At 36.3% G+C, this 15,722-nt stretch overlaps 2 protein-coding genes across 2 annotated transcripts; both read right to left on the minus strand.

The window, feature by feature from the left end:
- Window positions 1-2,227: 2,227 nt before the first annotated feature.
- LOC125209793 (uncharacterized) lies at window positions 2,228-8,522 on the minus strand. Its single transcript, XM_048109375.2, has 11 exons — window positions 8,183-8,522; window positions 5,172-7,652; window positions 4,898-5,018; window positions 4,732-4,802; window positions 4,370-4,617; window positions 4,007-4,093; window positions 3,822-3,921; window positions 3,263-3,470; window positions 3,065-3,176; window positions 2,891-2,948; window positions 2,228-2,806 (listed from the first exon to the last, which is right to left on the minus strand). The coding sequence occupies exons 1-11, from the start codon at window positions 8,225-8,227 to the stop codon at window positions 2,660-2,662; spliced, it is 3,678 nt and encodes a 1,225-aa protein (XP_047965332.1). The 5' UTR covers window positions 8,228-8,522; the 3' UTR covers window positions 2,228-2,659.
- Window positions 8,523-9,344: 822 nt separating this feature from the next.
- On the minus strand, window positions 9,345-13,317 carry LOC125214761 (asparagine synthetase [glutamine-hydrolyzing]). Its single transcript, XM_048115904.2, has 14 exons — window positions 13,164-13,317; window positions 12,924-13,018; window positions 12,295-12,433; window positions 12,019-12,114; window positions 11,768-11,909; window positions 11,474-11,664; window positions 11,211-11,372; window positions 11,041-11,121; window positions 10,722-10,943; window positions 10,503-10,637; window positions 10,318-10,398; window positions 10,159-10,245; window positions 9,946-10,053; window positions 9,345-9,846 (listed from the first exon to the last, which is right to left on the minus strand). The coding sequence occupies exons 2-14, from the start codon at window positions 13,001-13,003 to the stop codon at window positions 9,607-9,609; spliced, it is 1,764 nt and encodes a 587-aa protein (XP_047971861.1). The 5' UTR covers window positions 13,004-13,018; window positions 13,164-13,317; the 3' UTR covers window positions 9,345-9,606.
- Window positions 13,318-15,722: the final 2,405 nt, after the last annotated feature.

Raw genomic sequence — 15,722 nt, forward strand, 5'->3', positions numbered from 1 at the left:
AGAGCAACCATTATTAATTCTTTTATAAAAAGAACAAACCAGCTATGTAGGCTAATTTTGCAGCTCTAATTGGCAATTGCTGGCATCTTTAGATATGCTCGTTTTCTATGGCTTGTTTGTTACCGCCTCGGCGCCTCCGTCCCTCAAAATTTGTTATACTTTGATCCGACACGAGTTTTAAGAAATGTAATGGAAAGTGAGTTGAAAAAGTTGGTGGGATGTGAGTCCTACTTTTAAAGTATTAGTTTTATAATAAAATGTGAGTAGGAGTGAGTTAGTGGAATATGGGGTCCACTACCAAAAATGGTAAAAGTGAAGTGTATCAAATTTTCAGGGACAGATCGAAATAGTAAACTGTATCAAATTTTCAGGGACACGAAATAGTAAACTGTATCAAATTTTCAGGGACAGAGGTAGTATATTATATGTGTGATTACAATTTACAATATGAAAGATTACAATTAGTGTCGAGTAATATGAATGATATTTAACAGTATACAATTTGTTTAAGGAATGATACGAAGATAATGTACTTTGCATCAAACGAGATATTAAGGCATCAAAAGAGCAACTCTTCTCTAGTATTGCTTAGGAGTATAATTTATTATTGGGATATTGACATCTAATATCACGACACTTTCAAAAAGTTGGATTTTCCCACGAACTTTAAAATTGGCAAATAATATCATGAACTTTACCTCTTGTTTGTTTTTTTCCACGAATGAAAAAAATTCATGTTATTTTAATAATTGAAGAACAATTTTGGAGGGTGTGCTTCAAGAAAAACTATCTTCAAAGATTGAAAAACTTGAAGCTCTCAAAATTGTTGTTGAGAACTTACGAAAAAAATCCGTTTATTTGAAGAATTTTTTCATTCGTGGGAAAAAACAAACAAGAGGTAAAGTTCATGATATTATTTGTCAATTTTAAAATTCGTGGGAAAAACTCAACTTTTTAAAAATTTCGTGATATTAGATGCCAATATCCCTTTATTATTTTAATAACAATTTTGGTTTATAGTATTCCATGTATTCCACAAAAGTATACACTCTTTCCTTTGTCTGTCTCATAAAAATATGCACTTTCTAATTTTAATATTTTTGTCTCTAACGAGGTGAACTCATTCTACACATATTTTAATTATTTTTTATACCTTTCTTTTATTCGCGCTCAGTTAAAAGTGCATACTCTTAGAGAGTGTTTAGTTTGCAAGATTATATCTCGAGATTAGATATGTAATGTGTTGATTCATGAGATTCAATCCCGCAAGTCAATCTTGGATGGATAATCATAGAATAATTAATCATAACTAGCCTCTCCAATTAAAATAATCTAACAACTTAATCTTAAATTATATCTTATAAGTACTTTTTTATTTAGGAAATCAAATACCACCCATCTACTCAATCTTAAATTATATCTTATAAGTACTTTTTTATTTAGAAAATCAAATACCAACCACCTAATTGGAAGAAAGAAGTACGGAGTACATATTATTGAATACTAGTATATTTTAAGCCAAGTGGGTCGAACATATGTTACATATCCATGATTTTGATCTCACATTAATAAATAAATACTTATAAAATTTGTAGCTAAAAAGAAGTTTTAATAAAGAAAAGTGATATGGCATGTATGGTGTTCATATAATGGCTACGTGTATGTATCAATGCCTTAAGGTAAAACTTTTGTCACAAGTTGTTCAATGTTTTATTTATCTTTTTATGATTAAGAAATGTACAACCACATTCAACCATTCAAAACATAAAATATTTAATCAAAATAACTTTCCACTCAATATTAGATTTATGATTGGTCTACCTCTTTAGATGGTGATATCTCTTTGTTGTTCACTTTTTGGCTATGCAAAAAGGCATTTTTTAAGACAAAAAAACTACAACCATCACTTGTAGTCATGCTCTCAATAGCTCGACGTCGATTTAATTCATTTATATCCTTCCTTCCATGAATATTTCATTTTTAAAAAAATCTCATCCTCGAATAAATATCCAATTTTAGAATAGTACATATAATTAATATATCAAATTTCTCATTTTAGCTTTGTTCTCAATGCAAATTCTTTGCTCTTAGTACAATTTTCAATGCAATAAATAATTAGGAGAAAAAAGTGTGAAATTATCAACCGTAACCAATTTGATATGAGTGCTATAATTTAGTATAATTCATGCAATTAAACCCATAAATTGCAATAATAAACTTTCCACAGTGGTAAAATCAAGAACAAATGGGATTAATTTTTCCAATTTTCCAAAAATAAATTAACTTGACATACCATAATATTTCCTTAGCTGCTTGAAGAATATTTACAGAGACTGACCTGAGGATAAGAGGAGTGACAACATTAGTTGAAACAAAACAGAACAGTGAATGGGATTTATACAAAAGCACGTCGAACGTGTTGCTTCAACGGATAGCTTCAAAAAACTCTGCTGAAGACATTGAAAAACCAGCAGTGTGTTAGGATTTGGTTAGCTAGTAGTGTAATCTGTGCAAAAAATTCAACAATGGGGCCACGTCTGTTTATTTTGAGCTATGTCGGGTATCTTCCAGCTTACTTCCCAAAGTCGAGAGGGTCTCGAGTAGCTTGATAGGTACGACAAGAAGAAGATTAGATACATTACTGAGAAGACTACTGCCCTTAGCAGGCGGATACTTTCCTTCGCTTGTAGCATTTTAATGTAACCGGAGTGCTGCTTTCAGATTGCGTGCCGCTGTTCGTTAGTAAAGGATAATCAAGGGTGGGATGGAGAGACGAGTAGTCCGGGACAGTTGGTTGATCCACCACCTGTACAGATAGCTTAGAGTCAAAATTTCATCGAAAATATGCAAATTAGTGAACTTGAAACTGGTGAGTGGGCTGATGAAGTACCACAATGGCTTTGTCAGTGGAGCAACCGGCATCGCCATTGTCAGCTACTGTTTTATTGCTGAGGCGAATAAGTAAAATTTTCAGAAACAAAAGCCCGTATCTTTAACCACAATGCCGATATGAGATATAATTTATCAAGGAATGGCGTCTAATAATTTTAGTGTATAGCATTACCACGCCATTTCTTGCTCTGTAGTGTCGGTCTCCTCTACTTGTTTCCTTTCGAGAACTTCGGAGACAGCACTGTTTCCATCAAACTTAATGTCACAACGGTTTGTTTGTTTTACTGCAGAAAGGTGTCAAAGGAGGGTTAGATCCCTTTTTGTGAAGAAAACGCCCTTCGATCAAATAGCAGTCGCGCATTTCATTTACCTGCAGGAAGGGCCAAAATCATAGAAAGATTGATATTCAACATTTTCTGGCAGAATACGGTGCCCTGGAAGTCGAGGAAGGTGTAGACCAGAAAGTTTAATCTCTCTGATTCATCCATCTTGGAGAAACCGAATGAATTTATCCATGTGTTAAGTACAGTTGGAATAGCAGGCAACACAAGCCTCTCGATTCCCAATTCTGCGAGTTGCTGCAAAAGCCAAATACATCAAATAAGCAAAATAACATGGCACCAACAAACTATGGAGAAGTTCGGTGTGATAACAAGAGAAAGTGGGCGCTTAGACTGAATAGAGTTTGACTGCAAGTCATTTTTCTTGAAAAGGTGGTATTAAAGAAGTTTATAATGAAGAGACAGCTCGATGCTGAGTTTATGGACTGGAATACGATTTCGAGTGCACAAACATAAGGTGAGAAACGCAACCCATTTTTCCGTATAATAGTGTGTAAACAATAGCAATTTAGCAGGATGATTCGTTATGCAGGTCAGAGGGAAATGAAGCAAAACCATAGAGTTCTAAAAAATATAGGAACACAATACCTTCTCAAGCTCATTCATCAGAATTCTACACATCCCAAGTCGACGAAATTGAAACCGTGTCGCGACTAGAGGGACTTCTGCAACTGTTTTTCCATATATCCTGATGTAGGTAGGACATAGACTTCGAGTTACTTAAATAGAACAGTATTAGAAAGTCGAAAATAAAAATGCGAAGCATCAAATACCTCACACTAGCCGCTGAGACCAATTCGTCATTCTTTTCCAATAGTACTGTGTAGAACCCTTGAAAGTTCAAACGGTTAAGATCGGACCTGTAAATCTAAGTATTAGTACCAAATAAACAAGGATCTAAGATGACAGTCGAGGTACATGAGGATAAATGATAATTTCTAATTAAATTATAATAATTCCAATCTAGTAGACGCCCACTATTATCCATCAGATTTGCTAGATGTAGGAATGGGGAAGACAAAAAAATTACTAGGGTATGCAAAAGTATTAAAACATTCCACAATTGCAAAGCAATGGATTCTAGAGAAACTTCGAAATTATGCATAAGTAGCCATGGGGAGACGAGACTAGCACACCGTCTACTAAAGATAACGTCTTCCATTATATCCCTCCTTGTCCTTGGCTCTTTGACAGGTTCGAAACATTCATGCATCACGCTAAGGGCAACATTAAGCTTGCTGTAACTCTCCACCAGACCCTCGTCATTAGATGCTGCACCGTTCTTAGAAAAATCTGATTCCATGTATTTCACTAAAGTCCAAGTCATATTTTCAGTTCCCACAGGAACCTTTACCCCCAAAATCCCGCGCAGACCATGAAATATCTGCACGAGAACAGTTATATTTAAAAAAAGCCTCAACGACACCTATTTTCACTCGTGATTAAAAAACCCACAATATGCAAACAGAGTTCTTTAAAAGGATACAAGTAACAGTACCTGTCGACATGTATCGCGGCAGAACCAATAACCGGGTGCATCTTCTTCAATTGTGAGGCACTCGGCATGATCTACATGAAGTTGTAACAGTTAGGCCATGATATACTCGAGAATCTAAATTTTCGATCATTTTACAAGTAGATATGGACCTAAATGGGTTACTTACATCGTCGCTCACACTGATAACATATGCGGAAAGAAGGGTCTTTGGCTGGTCTATTTCCGGTATTAGATTTGCAAATCTGACAGCAGCAGGACGGACAGAACCAATCACCCTCCGGGACATCCTGTTAGAGCTCAACACAGTGAAAAACAGAGCGATCTAATGACACCAATACAACCTAAAAAGATTATAACTCGACCGGATGGCCAATGCCTATTCTTGAAAGAAATGAATAATCAAGTGCTATTAAACATAACAAGCAGATGAATATGGGTACCTTTAAACCAACGCACTGAGTATGAAACGATGATGGGCATAGGTCACATAGAACTAATTCACCTCCATAGTGACAGACAGAGCATATGTTGTCACTTCTTCTATTATGTTGGGTTGCCTTCAATTGACGTTCTAACTTTGAATTTCGACGGCTATTACGCAGTTTCAGTTCCAACTGGCACTCAATCAAAGACCTACCATCCTCCAAAAAGATATTTGCAGAAGGCCTACGATCACTTCCGCCAGCATGTGTTTCGAAGTTACTAAGAGTAAAGATTCCCCCGCAGCAACTACACTTGATCCCCTCACGAGATATCTGTCCTGCCATTCGAGGACGCTTTTTGCTACTGCGATAGTGAACTTTTTCTCCTAGCGAAACCACATTATTGTCAATCAACCAGGACAAGATAGTTCGTGGGGCCTGCTGAGAGGAAGAAGCATCCCTCTCGCGTACCCTTTTACTAGATCTCCTCACTGGGGTTGAAGAATCAGCATTTGAATCTCCCCTTAGCCTCATTTTAGATTTCCTTCCTTTGTTGGGTGATAATAGTGAGACTTCAAGACAATCTGATTCGAGTTTTCTCCTCTTCCTCCTCGACATTCTGGTTTTTTGAACTTCACCTTTGATCGACTGAACAAACCCCTCCGACACTGGCACATCGGTTAACTGCATATTGCCATTCTCTAATAAAGGGGTACTTACAGTGGAATCATCCGCCACAGACACAAGCTGTGATTTACTCATGCATAAATCGCCGTGATCATTATCGATGAAATCTCTATTTACGACTCTTCCAGTGGAGGGAGAGAGACCGGTGGAAGTATGTGCACCAGTTTGGACACACCATCTACAAGCTCCAAGAAGGGAGGGAAAAATTATTCCAGCAGGTGATATATAACGCATTTCCCTGCCCTCTATTTTCTTATGGTAATAAAAAGACCATCCAAGTGAAGACAAGTGTTGCCTTGCTTTCTCGCCTTCCGGTCCTGCTCGCCTTAGCTTTGCACCTAGTGAACAATAATGCTCCACTGCTTCGGGGCAATGTTTAGGTTCTATGTGAATCATCTCATTGGTGTTGCATGACTTGGACAACTCACTGGAAGCTTGGGATTTCGAAGGAGGTGAGGGTGCCTCTTCATGTGAACTCACGGAGTTTGCAATGGCGTTGTTTGGGTGCATACTAGCTTGCAATGATCTGTGTTCCACCTCAAAGTCACAGTCAAGCTTCTTAAAAACCCCAGGAAGTGAAGGGAATCTTTTCCCATCAGGAGATGTATAACGTCTCCTAATTGTATTTCCTTTACCACCATGTGTATAATCAATTTTCCAGCCCAAATGCAGTAGATGCTTGCTAACATCCAATATGAGCTCACTCGGAGCAGTACATTTCGACGGAAGATACTCCTCCTTATAACGATCAATGGCATCAGGGCATTTCTTAGGCTCACTAATCAATTTAGGCACAGCAGACCGCCATTTAAGCATTCTTTTCTGGGTTAAAATTTTACGTTTTCCCCGTTTCAGTTTCAAACTAGGAGATTCATCAGAACTGCTCGAACTAATCCCAGAATCTTCAACTGGATTCTGAGACAAAACTTGTTCATTCTCGGGTCTAACTGAGACACAAACCCGATCATCCTGAATCTGAACCCTATCATCGCTTTCATGATTTGAATCAGTTCGCGGAATTCCTTCTTCAACAGGTGCAACAGCTGCAACAGAACTACGAAAAGGTCCTTCAGATTTTAGAATAGATTCACACTCTTTTTCCAGAAATGTCAGTGACGTTTGTCCTTGTTTCCCTGATTTACAGGATACGTTTGCAAAGAGATGCTCAACAGCAAGCTTAAAATTATCACGAAACACCTCTTGCAATAATTCATTCCACACCTCCCTGTTAGACGAAGTCCACTCCCCAACCTTTTCAAACTTATCCTTCGTCCTCACATCATACCACATTTGCCGCACAGACACGAGGAGAGGCCAGTCTATCTCCTGTTCCTCGATTAATTCAAGAAACAGCCAGTTCCCACGAGACTTCCATCTCTGTGTGACCTCATCCCAATCCTTACTAAGCCGCAAATCATCAACCTTGCCTTCAACTTCATCACCCAGGTCAGGAAAGAAAATTCTCCGCCTATCACACCCATCTTCGTGGTCAAGCACCACACCTTCCCACCAAGCGTCGTCAAGAAACAAGTCAACACACACTCCATAATGCAGAAACCACGCCCCTGCAGCACCCAAAGTTGGAGATTTCGGACAAGGCCTAATCGAGCCCCTATACTCACCGAGCCTCTTAACTTCCTCATCAAGAACCCCATCAATTGCAGGGGTCACCTTCACATCCTCAACCAGCTTAGCATCACCATCAACTTCACAGAGAATGTGATCATACTCGACCACGCGAACCAGTTCTCCGCAGCGGATAACCACCCCAGGGTGCCACGAACCAAGAAACCCGTCATCCAAGCTCCTCACCTGATCAAGATTCCTCAATGCTAAGCAAATTTGTGCAAAAAATCCATAAATAGAAACAAACAATACAACCCAAAATTGCCATAATTCATCCCCCTTTTACCTCATTTGTCACAAAATCTAGGCAGACTAACAATACATATCCAGAAACAAAATTCATCAAATTCTAATAATCAGTTACCAGTATCAAATTTGCATGTCCATGAAAACAAAATTAAGGAAAAAATCACAACCACTCAATCCAAACCCATTACCAACTCGATCATCAACGAAACAAGATAAAGCACATGCAAAGAACACCGTAAGGACTTTTGGTTTTCCCACAATGCAGATTAAATTAACAACAAATAACTTCACATTAACGAAACGAAACATCAATAATTCAATAAAATTGACAGAATTGATTAAAGGGGGAGGAGAATCAAGAGAACGAAGAGTCATTGGTGATCAAAGAAAGAAGGCATAATAAAAAAAAATACAAACTTTATTATCTAAAAACGGTGAGGCGCCGGAATTTCGACGAGAAACGGTACCTCGACTTTTTCATGAAGGAGAAGCTTTCTCTCTTTGGCCGCCATTAAGCGTGGGGTTTTTGAGTTTTTTGATTCAGCTATGGCTTTTTATTTTCCTTTAATGGGTTTATTGGGTTTGTGTTTTTGATTCAGAGAGGTTTTTGTTTCCTTAATAGGTTTTATTTGGTTTTGTTTTTTATTTTTTATTTTTTAACCAGCAAATTATTTATTTATGGGGTTTTGTTAATAATCATGTGTTTATCTTCGCATAAATAATAGTACTCCTATAATCACGTGGAGTACTACTTTTTTTTCTTGAAACACGTGTTAATTGATTATGCTATTAGCAATTTACAAACTAGTGTAATCGTGATTTACTTTTTTTTTTCTCAATATGAATTGTTAAGAAGATAATATTAATATACAAATATCAATATTGCTAAATATATAAAAATGTGAGTTCAATAAGTTTGGAAAATAAATTGATATGCATGTATATTTGTGAACAATATTAATATTGCTAAATATGGAATGATAATTTTAATTTAATAAGTTTGTAAAATAAATTAATATACATATAGTATATTTTAAATAAATTTAACTCTCGTTTAAATTAAATTATTTAAAAAATGTTTTACAGAAATGAGTTTGTAGACATGAAGGTTACATTGATGGCGTATGAAATACAAAGTGGAATTCATAATTAATTTGAATACAAACAATTTATAATAAAATTTATTTGTTATAACTAACATGATATCATGCCGATATGATCAAGATATAATAATTTTGTGTCGAATTTGTCAAACCTGTTATTATTACTCCCTATTTTTTTAAATAATTAATTACTACTTAAGTTCTTAGTTTATTATTTATTCATTTGAGTATTAATCTTTCAATTTAACAAAAATTTTATGATGTAGGTCTATCATGTTATGTAAAATTGAATATTTATTGTGGTATCATGTTATTATCAGATTATTGACAAGTTACTCACGTATTTGTATCATGCATAGGTTGTATTTGTTTTTATAAAATACATTATGTTCACATCGAAAAGTTGTATGACCGACTTTATTGAGTCATATAATTATCGTATCAACACAACAACACTCACACAATGTGCCATCCTAATAAAAATCATACAAATAATGCCCACACAAAAATACCAACTGCAATAAAATTCAAGCAGCAAAATTCCAATGTAATTTCCACACAATCTTCCAAAGTAGTAATTTCCTTTTATCAAACTAAAAATGAAAAATACAAACTAGGAAAACAAACACAGTAAAATATTCCATCAAATCCAATCATATCCCTCTCTACACAACAAAATACAAAGCATCTCTTAGTTAAAGCAAACTAATTATTTCCCATACACAATGCAGACTACTTATTGATGATATACATACACTTTCTACTCAACCTGAGTTTCTGCACCTGTGCTAGCCCCTGATGGTGAGCCCCGGAGCACCAACCCCATCCCTCATCGGAGCAGACTCGGTTATCTTGGACGTCGTCAGGTTCCCGTTCGCCAGATGCTTCTCGTAGGCCGAGTTGTGGACGCCAATGGCGGCCCTGCCCGAGGGGTCTAGGTTCTTTGACCATGATGCATCCCACAGAACAGCTGTGGGCGTGCTGCAAGCCACGCTCGCCCCCCCTGGCACGGTGAGACGGGCTGAATTCTGCATTCGACCAATCGCAACATTTGCTCAGCAACAAAACTAGACTAAGGAATAATCACCAGTTTCTGTTTGAATGAGAGTTAAACTCCCTGTTGTTACCTGAGGAAAGAATCTCTCGAATATCATCCTGTAGTAGTACGCCTCCTTCGATGTGGGCGTGTTGTGGGGGAAGATGTGATCGGCGTTGAGCATCATCCTATCAGTAACCTACAAATTTGATGAATGGCATTAATTTAGGCCTTTGGACATTGAAAAACTCCCAAGAACTCAAGCAATGCTACTAATCTTGGTGAAGAGTAAAATATGACATACATGTTCTTCAGCATGAGCTTTGAGCCCATCGATCCAACTATAGCCCACGCCGTCACTGAATTGCTCCTTTTGCCTATAGAGGATGTGCTGCAAAGTTCAGAGGGAGAATGTTAAGAGAGACTCATAATCAAAAATCACAATGCATTCATTTAATACTACCTTTGGAAGATAAGGGCGCTCCTCATCATCAAAGGCCCTCCTCATTATCCACTTTTCGATTCTCCCTTGGTCAGGCTTTATCTGCAAAGTTTAGATATAGTTTTTACACAATCGAGCTGCAAGCAATGTGTAGATCTCGGTTTTCATTAATAATGAAGATGTATATATGCTAAACTTAGCCTTACCAGCTTCCATTCAGGGTCAATGCTCATTGCAACATTCAGGAATTCCTTATCCAGAAAAGGTACGCGAGCTTCTAAACCCCACGCTGAAGTTGCCTTATTTGCTCGAAGACAATCGTATTGATGAAGAGCTTTTAACTACAGATGCATAAACATTAACCATTAGTAAGTTGCTCTAGATCTTTGGCCTTAGCAAGTATGACATCCTGTGGTTGTACGTACCTTGCGGCAGTTTTCACGGTGGAACTCTTCCTTGTTGGGTGCCTTGTGGAAGTAAAGATAGCCGCCAAAAATCTCATCCGCACCCTCACCTGATAGGACCATTTTCACTCCGAGTGATTTGATTTTACGCGACATAAGGAACATAGGAGTGCTAGCTCGAATAGTAGTTACATCATAAGTCTCAATGTGATAAATCACATCCTCAATTGCATCAATTCCATCCTGCAGTACATAGTAAAGAATCATCGGTATGAAGAAAATCGAGAAAGATCAGACAGCAAACATCCTAAATTGACCTGACACAGATGCTGAAGCTTACCTGAACAGTGAAATGAAACTCATGGTGAACAGTACCAAGATAATCAGCAACTTCTTTAGCAGCCTTCAGATCAGGCGAGCCCTGCTCGAAAAAGAGGGTGGAATATGTTAGAGTCGACTACTAGAACCACAGCTGCTTAAATTCAAACTACAAGCACAATAACCACTGACCTCAAGGCCAACACAGAAAGAATGAAGCTGTGATCCCCACTGTTTCGCTGCTTTCGTGCCAGCCATGTAACGAGAAGTAACAGATGCAACTAGTGACGAATCAAGTCCCCCCGAAAGAAGAACTCCAAAAGGCACATCAGTCATTAGCCTTTTTATAACAGCCTGCATATGTTATAGCCAAACAACAGTAAAACAGAGGACATTTGTCACCCAAAAATAAAAACTAACTCATATATATACACATAGATTCAATTGAATCTTACGTTTTCAAAAGCACGCCTCAAAACTAAAGGGTCGTAAGGAGTTGAAGGGATGGACTCTGAGAACCAGGGAGGGTTGTACCATCTTTTAAGCCCTCCACTCTTGCTCGAGTACAGGTGACCGGGTGGGAAGGCTTCAAAGTGCTCGCATTCATCGTGCAGCCCCTTGAGCTCAGATGATATCCAGATAGAGCCTAAAGATGAAACAGGGGAAACAAGATTAACATGAAATATCAAATATTCAATCTTGCTCTAGTCCAGTTGCTACAAACAACATAGAGGACAAAGAAGCAATACCATCAAGCCCCCAACCAATATACAGGGAAGTGATCCCAATCGCATCACGAGCCACAAGGAAGCTATTATCGCGACAATCCAGCAGCACAAATGAGAACATCCCATCTAACATATCCAAAAACTTATCTCCATACTCTTCATACTGGAAGACAACATCAAGAAAAAACACACACAACTGTTAGAACAAGAACCAACAAGGTGGAATGGGGGATCATGTTTTGTTAATCAAAATCTTGGCAGTTAATACTCACAAGATGAGCTATGACATCACAGTCACTCCCAGTATGGAATTTGTGGTTAGGCAAAAGCTTCCGCAGTTCCTCATGATTGTAGATTTCTCCATTGACCTAAATCCATCCAAATTATCGTATGAGGAATCAAGATCTCTGTCCATCTCAGAACTCGGCATGAATTATGAATAAACCTCCAGCTTAGATTAAAGTATACACACACACAATTATACTTGTTGGACCAACGACAATAAACGCAGGCAAAACGACGTCGTGTAAAGAGCAAAATGTACCTACCGTGACCACAATCTTTTTGTCTTCATTGTAAAGAGGTTGATCCCCAGAGGCGGGATCCACAATAGCTAGCCTCTGATGGGCCAGGTAAAAATCTCCATGCTGGTACAATCCACTCCAATCAGGGCCCCGGTGCTTCAACCTGTTAAATCACACAACTCAAATCAATTTTTGATTCCACCAAAAAGAGGATTTCACTATTTCCGCACATTTTTGGAATTATTTATCCCTTCATTTCATCAATTACTACTGGACTGACTAAATTAACGCAGAAATTTCCACGCACAGCGGATCTCAACATTTTCTCTCTTTTGCTTCTATATCATCACATCATCATTAAATGAGGATAAATTATGAGAAAAACTGCGCACGATCGCCGATTTTTTAAATTCTCATACTCATACTTCGCCACCTAAAACCAATCTATGATCCAAAATTCATGAAATAGTATAAATCACGAGGAAATGCAATTAATCAACAACATTAATCATCTAATCTGTTTCTATAATCGGCAACGAAGCTCAAGCTAACGGCAATAACAAACATCGCAAACAACTCTTCTCATAAATCGCGCGTTTCAAGCATACAAAACTAACATCAACGACAAAAAAAAGCTGATTGAAGAAAATTACCTGCGAGAAAGCTCGAGAACGCGAACTCTCTTGGCTTGAGAGTCATCGGCGCACCCCAAAACCGCTAGAATTCCGCACATTTTGAATGCAAAAACCTAAAAAACAAGGAGAGGAAATTCACGCGTTGAGCTGATTTTGTGTTGCCTTTGTGCATCAGTAACAAAAGAGGAATCGACAAACAACAAATTAGAGAGAGGAAGCAGTGAGATTAGGAGGAGTGAGGAAGGAGGAGAGACATACACGTCTAAACCAGATATAGTTAAGCTTTTCTACGTAATGAATCTATGCCATGAATCACCTTCTATTTATAGGAGGTTTTGGGATTTGGGGTGGTGGTGGAAAATGTGTTTTTTTTTTCTTTTCTTTTTTCAAAAGATAATGATGTATATTTTCGGTTGATGGAATTTAGACTCGTGAATTTTCAGTTATGTGATTCGTGGTGGTAATTCTCAACCAACTAGAATGATCTTATAGTATGAATTTTGTAGACAAAATAAATTTAGAGATGATAGTACTATATTTGATGTGAAATAGTATGCTCATTTAATGCAATATTTATAAACTCAAGAACTCAAAGTGAATATTTTTCTTCATAGGAAAATTTCGAGAGCGGTGGCCGGACTTCACACCGTCGTGAGAGTCTGGAAACATCGTGATTACCCTTGATTTACAACCAAATAATTGAAGAATAAGAGTTCGAAATAATTCTCTTTCTACTGTTTGTTCACTTCATGCTGCAGACCATCTACACTCAATAATTCCACCCCAAAAAATGTCATGTATGTTTGATTGTGGATCAAAAGTATAAGTCTTTAACATTGTGCAATATGAACTAAATTGAACTTGGAACTGAAATTGAAACTAAAATTGCACTAACATAGCCTAAAATATTGTACACCTAACTATTTATTGATTGAAGTCTACATCGCTTGGATCAATCTTGTATGTTCATGTACGATGTATATCCATAATAGATTTCTATATTAATATGATAATTAATTTATTATTTTTAAAAAGTTGATTATTTTATTGTTTGAATTAGGTACATCTAGTGGAAAAGTCATTGATAAGATAGGAGACAAGAGAGGTCATTGTTAATTACTTTCATCGGCGACGTTTTTCCACTGAATCGTGTCAAATTATTCCAAAGTCGTGTTAAATTGATTATCTATCGCAATGGGACCATTTATTATATGTTAGTACACTTACTGGACAAATAATTGAATTGAGTTTGTTGTGTAGCATACTTGTGTTTCTTAGTACAATGTACAAATTGCTGTAAATTTACCTTTTTTTTACGGGTTATAATGAATCAACTATTCGATCCGAATCCAATAAGTATATTCTCATAGAAAAGTCACAAAAAAAAACATTTCAATTTTTTCCACCTAAATCAAAATTTTCTTGATGTGAATATTGATGCATAACGTTTATAGCTAATATATTGATAATTCATATTCTATGTATATATAAAAAAACATTTTGTATAAATTGTTTCTGATTAATTATAATAATTATGGTAAATTACCAAATAAATCATGAAAGATTGTTAAATTATGACTTATCCCATATTTTTTTAAAAATGAACTTATAAATCATAAAAGTTATTGTTTTCGCAATTATCATGATTGTCGTCATTGTAGTGAAATATATGATGATATGGTAGTTTAAACGTATCACCCACCATTATAAAAATGTACAACATCCTAAATAAAGTATAAATAAAAATTGGAAAAAACAACAATAGGTTTTATATCTAAAAATGTAAAAGTAAATTATTGAGAGGGGACCACAAATAGGGGATTTTATCCATTCCAAAATGTAGGTGCTGAATCAGCAAGGAGAGTTGTACATATCCAAGACTGAAGGAGGACTGTTGCCATTGGCTAGCCCATGAAAAAAGAATCTAACTATTGATATACTAGTATTTTATTTTGAATATTTCACCAATTTGGAAAATTGGATCTTGTTGATGTTTATCCTTGTAGATGAAATGACTGGATAATGAAATAGAAATCCACCAAGTACATACTTTTCCACTTTGAAAATGTTTGGTGTAAGAAAATTATGATTATAGATTTATAATAGTGGAGTATTATTTAGACTAGTATCACCCACGTGCGTTGCACGATTCATTCTATTTTCCTCAACTTATTTTACAGAGCGAAATAATTTTATGAAATTATAAACAATATCATCATACGAAATCTAAAAGCATAAAAATATGTAATAAAAGTTCATTATATAAATATATATGAAACCAAATAAAAATATATATTGCTTAGTAAATTCAGTAAAAATTCTTTGTAAATAATATGACCAACTAATTAGAATTAATAAAAAAATTATTACTAATTAAGAATAAATCCGTCTCCATCTTCTCTTCTGGAATTCCAGTATTCATCCCAACATTTTTTATCTGCTTTTCTCTATCTCCAATAGCCTCACCTTTTCCAGTCATAATCTCCAACACTTCATCGCCGCTTGCCAATGTCATCTTCTCCAGTCAGATTGCCTCCATCTATATAAGAACTTTAGACAAAAAATAACAATAGTATAAATACATATATTTAAATTTGATGCTAAATTAGAAAATTGTTTGATAGGAACATGAACTTTTGCCACAATAGCAATGTATAAATATATATTAAAAGCAAAAATAATATCGTTGAAAATTTAGAAGAATACCTAAAACCAAGCAAAACTTTTGCAAAAAATAAAGCATCGAGTGGGTGAATTATAAACTATCAAATCATATATTTATAGTCCAAACAAATGAATTGGGAGGCTATCCTAAAA

The sequence above is a fragment of the Salvia hispanica genome, chromosome 3 (assembly GCF_029641045.1).
Source record: "Salvia hispanica isolate PSC_SH4W2 chromosome 3, Shi_PSC_v1, whole genome shotgun sequence".
Taxonomy (NCBI): Eukaryota; Viridiplantae; Streptophyta; class Magnoliopsida; order Lamiales; family Lamiaceae; genus Salvia; species Salvia hispanica.